This window comes from Haematobia irritans, chromosome 5, assembly GCF_050003625.1.
Source record: "Haematobia irritans isolate KBUSLIRL chromosome 5, ASM5000362v1, whole genome shotgun sequence".
Classification (NCBI taxonomy): Eukaryota; Metazoa; Arthropoda; class Insecta; order Diptera; family Muscidae; genus Haematobia; species Haematobia irritans.
Window position 1 is genome coordinate 70,769,292 of NC_134401.1, and position 6,000 is coordinate 70,775,291.

Sequence of the window (6,000 nt, forward strand, 5' to 3'; positions counted from 1 at the left end):
TAAAAATAGGTGAACGGTTTTACAAATTTGTACGCTATGGAAATTGACCCCAATGCGGGTCTTAACGAGTTGCCGGATGAGTATTTTGAAGGTGATAATGAGGCTTTGCGGCTGAGTAAAGGATTTTTGCACGAGGTTGTTGGTGCACTCCCTGGCATTGACGAAGCAATGAGCTATGCCGAAGTCATGAAGTATTTTTTACCTATAACAGATTTAGTTTTAAATTATTTTCTTGTGTTTTTTATGTTTTCAGGCTGGTTAAAGCTATGAATTTTTCTGTTGTTATATTTGATACGGCGCCCACTGGACACACTCTTCGTTTATTGTCTTTTCCTCAAGTAGTTGAAAAGGGGTTGGGAAAAATGCAACGCTTGAAATTAAAAATTAATCCTTTCATTACGCAATTCGGTAGTTTGCTTGGAATGCCTGTGAACGCAGATTCTTTAACCCAAAAATTAGATGAAATGCTGAAAATCATAAGACAAGTTAATGAACAATTCCGAGACCCGGTAAATTAGATGTACTACATAGTTGCACAATGAACTAACGCATTGTTTTTACAGGATCAAACCACGTTTGTTTGTGTTTGCATAGCAGAATTTCTCTCATTGTATGAAACGGAGCGACTAGTGCAAGAATTGACAAAATGTGGCATCGATACCCATAACATTATTGTGAACCAGTTACTGTTTATGAAACAGGATCAACAACCTTGCAGCATGTGTGCTTCAAGATATAAGGTATGATAGTATTAATGTAGCTACTGGTATGGAAAATGAAAATAGAAAATACATTCACTTACACTCTTCTTATCTAATATCTAATAACATAGTCTAATATTCTTGATGTACACACCGAAAAAAGCCCAGTTCCAAAAATTTTGTATTGATTCCGAGCCAAAGAGGCGGAGAATGGAAGTAAGGTTAAATTTAAGACACATTTCTCTCTTAAATTTGAGTTTTGCGTACTTGATGCCAGGAAACAAATTTTGAAATATAATTTTTCTACTTTTTTCTTCATAAGCTATCAACGTTCGTTTCTAAGGTGTTACAGACAAATTTAATTTCCAAATTCAGACACGAGTTCAAGTAGAAATTGTGCTATGCGTCAAGTAAAAAAAAGTATATTTTGCTTTGTAGTCTACATACATAAGGGTCAACAAATTTAAGATCGATTAATTTTGAAGAATTTTTCAGAATTATTAAAGCCAAGTTGACCTTAGTCAAACAAAATTTTCTTTCATATAATGATACCCATTTTTAAATCGAATCACTTTTATATATACGTTTTCATTGAACAGTTTATAGACTTCTGGATAAGGAAAATATATCAGAAAAAAAATAAAATATGTTTCATTGATTTCGTATTTGTTTGAAAAAAAACAATTAAAAAATCAAACATTCAAGTTTGTTACGATATGCAGGAAAACAAATCAATCAACTTCTTGTATGTTTGTCCCGTTTTATGAATAAATTATAAACTTTAAAGGCATAAAGTACTGCGAAATTTAAAAGCATATGCAAATATAGTCTATCTACACAGAAAAAAATATCACCAAAATATTTCCAATTAAAAAGTTAATTGAAGTTGAAAATTTTTTCATTTAATAAATTAATTGATACAATTAATTTTTTAATCAAGATAGAAACATTAAGTTAATTAAGTCAATGATTGAAATTTTTAAAATTTTTAATTAAAAAATTAATTGATACAATAAACTTTTTAATCAAATTCGGAAGACTAATGGCGATTTCGATTGGGAAAAAAGGTGCAACATTCTCGAAATTGATTGCCACATATGAAGGACACTGTTATAGATTTTGGATCCTGTATCCCTCAAAATGTTATGAATTAATAATAACTTTGGAATGACACTATCATTTGGGCGAAAATACAATGAGGGAAAAAGTAGTGTAAAACCAACACACAAAAAATTATCACCAACATTTTTTCAATTAAGCACTTAATTGAATTTGGAAACGGATTCAATTAATATGTTAATTGATTCAATTAATTATTTAATCAAATCCGAATAAAAACCAATTAAAAAATGATTGATATTTGTTACGTTTCCAATTAAAATATTAATTGATTCAATCAATTTGTTAATCAATTCGGAAATAATTTTCAATTACAAACGTGATTGAAATTTTTTCCGTTTCCAATTACACATGTGATTGATCCAATCACCTTTGTGATTGAAATTGACTAATTTTGATCAATGGAAAGAGCGAAAAGAGAACAAGAGAATGGGTATTTATTCAACAATGTATGATGGAGAGATCAGCCTGTGGAAGTAACTCGTAACGAACGGTTGGTGTTTTGTTTTTCGCGTAAATTGAAAAACATGATTGGCGACATTCTGTCTGCTGCATTCAATATGTGTGCATAAATATTTTGAACGCAACAACAAATCATAGCAAAGGGTTGAAATAAATAAAGTGTGCAACAACAAACGACCACGTGGTAAAGGTTTGAAAAAAATATATGAGAGAACGCATTTGAAATTACCTGTGTTTGTGTTTTGTGGTATTGTAAAAATGGAAAACAATCTACGTTTATTGAAGGTAAGAAATTGTGAAATGTGAATACGGGTTTCCATTGAAGCCTGTTTACATTAAACGGACTAAAATAATATATTTTTTTTTATTCATTTCTTTTAGCGACCAATTTTATTTTGTGAAATTGACCAATCACTTGACCATCAACTCCATCATTTTATCAAATATATAAGAATATGTTTGCAACAAAAAAGTGGGTACCGTCTTGATCTTTTAAAATTATAAATTTTTTTCACTCTTAGTTTTCTTAAAACCAAGAGCGGTATGGGTTTGTTGGAAGATTCACCTTGAAGTTGGGAAGTGGCGTTGGCATTAAATTGCATTTTTGCTTTACCTGCCTTTTTCAGTTTGAACCCAAGTAGAGAGCAGTATATCTGATATATAAACTAATGAGCTGAATTATGTAATGGTAAAAAAGTTCTTTCTTTTGGATTTAAAAACATGAAAAATATCCGAAAATAATAAAAATATGTATTTTTCATGTATATTTTTTTTTCTATTTCCAGAATTTACAAAGTATCATCAATATAATACCATATACTACACTGTTTTCCCATTATTTTTGTCTTTCATTGGTTCAAATTTTAATGGACGATTTCAATGTGTGGATTTTGGAAAGGAATTGTTACTAAAATTAAATTACCGAGCTCTTTAATACACCTTTTTATGCTAAAAGACTACAACTACAAAAGAAGATTATAAATCTGTAACCTGGAACTAAGAATTGAACTTGATATTCTATGCAGGTAATGTTTAACAAAATTAATTTTTATTTGAACAAAATTAAATTCAAATTATTCTAATTTAGCTTACAGGCTGCTGAATTATTGGAAATCTAGGCGCATCTACATATTAGAAGGAACATGCTAACATGGTTATTATTATAAGGAAGATAATGATTTATATAATTTATTTTTTCACCCTATAGTTGTTATTGATAGTAATTGTATTAGTAAGTTATGTTAGAACAAAACACAAATAACAAGAACCAAATTTATTTGTCTATTGCATAATTCAAAAAATAATAAAATATTGAATATGTTTTATAAGAAACACATATTTTCTTTTATTTCAAATAAAACTAAATACGATTTGGGGTCGCAATATATAAATTTTTTGATCGAAATTTATAGCCAATTTCAATTAATTATTTAATTGAATGAATCAAATAGTTGATTGATTTTTGTCGCGAAATTAATTAAAATTTTAATTGATTCAATTAAAACTGTGAATGAATTTTATGTTAAAAATCAATCACGTTTTTAATTGATTCAATCACACAATTAATTGATTCCGTGACAAAAGTCAATTAAATTTTTAATTGAAAATCGTGTTGGTTTTCAATCAAAATGGGTGATTGATACTATCATTTTCGTGATTGAAGACATTTCAATTAAAAAAATGATTGAATCCGCGATTTTCGTGATTGAAACCAAAAATTTTTTTTGTGTGAAGGCAACATATTTTTTGCGAAACGAAAACGCCCTAAGTCAGTCAAAAAAAGTAATGAAAATTTTTTTAATTAAAAATGCATTAACAATCAATTGTTAATCCAAATAAAAACTCTAAACCAATTCAGAAAGTAATTGAAAATAGTTTATCTTTTTAATTAAAAAATTAATTGAGTTTTGCGATCAACATCAATTAAAATTTTAATTGAATCAATTAAAAAATTAATTGAGATTTGCTAATGAAATCAATTAATTTTTTAATCAAGAATTTTTTCTTTGCCCAATTAAAACTGTGATTGATACTATCATTTTCGTGATTGAAGACATTTCAATTAAAAAATTAATTGGATCAATTACTTTCGTGATTGAATCCATTTTTTATGTGTATATAAAATGGTAACGATGCGTTAAATAAATCCCCATAACTTTACTAGAAGTTTTATTGACTGCATAATTTGAAAAAAAATTGTATCCAACAAATCACTAAAAATACTAAACATAATCCGTACATATTTCATATTTAATTAATTGGAGTATATATCTAATATATTTTCTTTCGCAGATCCAAGAGAAATATTTGGACCAGATCGCAGATTTATATGAAGACTTCCATGTAACAAAACTCCCTCTATTGGAAAAAGAAGTGCGAGGGGCCAACAACATAGAAAAATTCTCGGAAAATCTTTTACATCCATATACAGAAATGTAACACATTGATACTAGATCAGCAATTGTAACTGACCACGAATCGGTTGGGCCTCTTGGCCCTACTTTCATTTTAATTAATTTTAAATAACTTCTGCACATAGTAATGCTACGAAATTGTCAAATCGATTGAAAAGCGTAATTTTCTTTGAGTCGTCGTAAGAGTTCAAACGGGATTTCGATTAAAATTCGACTGATTTACAGCGCAGTCGCAGCACTGTACGCCTTCAATATATTTTCAATAACCTAGTAATATTTAAAATATATATGTATGTTTTATTGTTTATTGGATAGTTATTTAGATGAAAACTTATATAGATGGTTCATCGGTATCAAGCTGCGGAAATATGAAATTTAATTTTGAGCTGCTTTGCTCTTTACGAAATAATGCGAAATTATTCTTTGGACCCAAAACAAAAAATGGAACTGACACATTTTTAGGATTATTTATTCAAACGTCGAGCTGAGCGGTTGTGTTCTCTAAATCGCATTATTTCAATTTAGCGTAATAGATAATACAAGGGAACAATGGTTCTGTTGATTAAGAACTAAATATTAATTCTAAGGTTATTTGGGACGCTGAATTCAAATCTGCACTTGGTTTCTTGTCTATCAGATCGACTTTTCGAGATGTGATGTACCAATACAATAAAGAAACGACGATGCGTTCTTGTTTACTTCAAAATGTTATACATAGTGCTTTTATTAAAAAAATAAAGTAAATCAGAAAAGACTGATTTAGCGGTTGACATAAAAACGTCGACCTTTTTTTAAATTTGAAAAATGTTCATTCCATTTTCTGTGATTGAAATGACATCTAAACCCACACTGAAAAAAAGCATTCACGGCTCTAAAGATTTTGTCTTTACGCTAATGATTTTGGTATTGATTCTGAGCCAAAGAGCAGAGAATTGAAGTGAGGACACATTTACGTCTCAATTCTCTTTTACTACAAGTGAAAGTTGCTTTATTTTTCAATTAAAAAACGACTTTAAAATAATGTGTTAAAAAAAAAACATAATGTGTTAAAGCGATTTCAATAATTTGGAATTTTTTTTCAGAAATATTCGGGAATGTTCTGGATTTCCCTTCAAATAGATTTCACCTTCTACTTTGATTTCCCCCCAAAAATTTTTGGTTGTTCTTGGTTTCTCGTGCAACAAGATTTTTGGAAATCGCTTGCCGAAAAATGAATGTCTGGAAATCATATTATTTGCAGAGGAAAATGTAAACATATATAATCACATATGTGGTACAATTCTTTTATTTCTAAGTTTGTGGCA

General features: G+C 28.9%; 1 protein-coding gene across 3 annotated transcripts in view; it reads left to right on the forward strand.

Moving 5' to 3' along the window:
- LOC142241915 (ATPase ASNA1 homolog) overlaps positions 1 to 4,983 on the forward strand; it is a 120,509-nt gene extending 115,526 nt beyond the window's left edge. For all 3 annotated transcript variants that reach the window (XM_075313764.1, XM_075313762.1, XM_075313763.1), the window contains 4 exons: positions 10 to 191; positions 254 to 509; positions 564 to 740; positions 4,575 to 4,983. In XM_075313764.1, the coding sequence (XP_075169879.1) occupies positions 10 to 191; positions 254 to 509; positions 564 to 740; positions 4,575 to 4,721 (762 nt within the window). In that variant the 3' untranslated portion in view covers positions 4,722 to 4,983. The remainder of the gene's footprint in view (positions 1 to 9; positions 192 to 253; positions 510 to 563; positions 741 to 4,574) is intronic.
- The last annotated feature ends 1,017 nt before the right edge of the window (positions 4,984 to 6,000 follow it).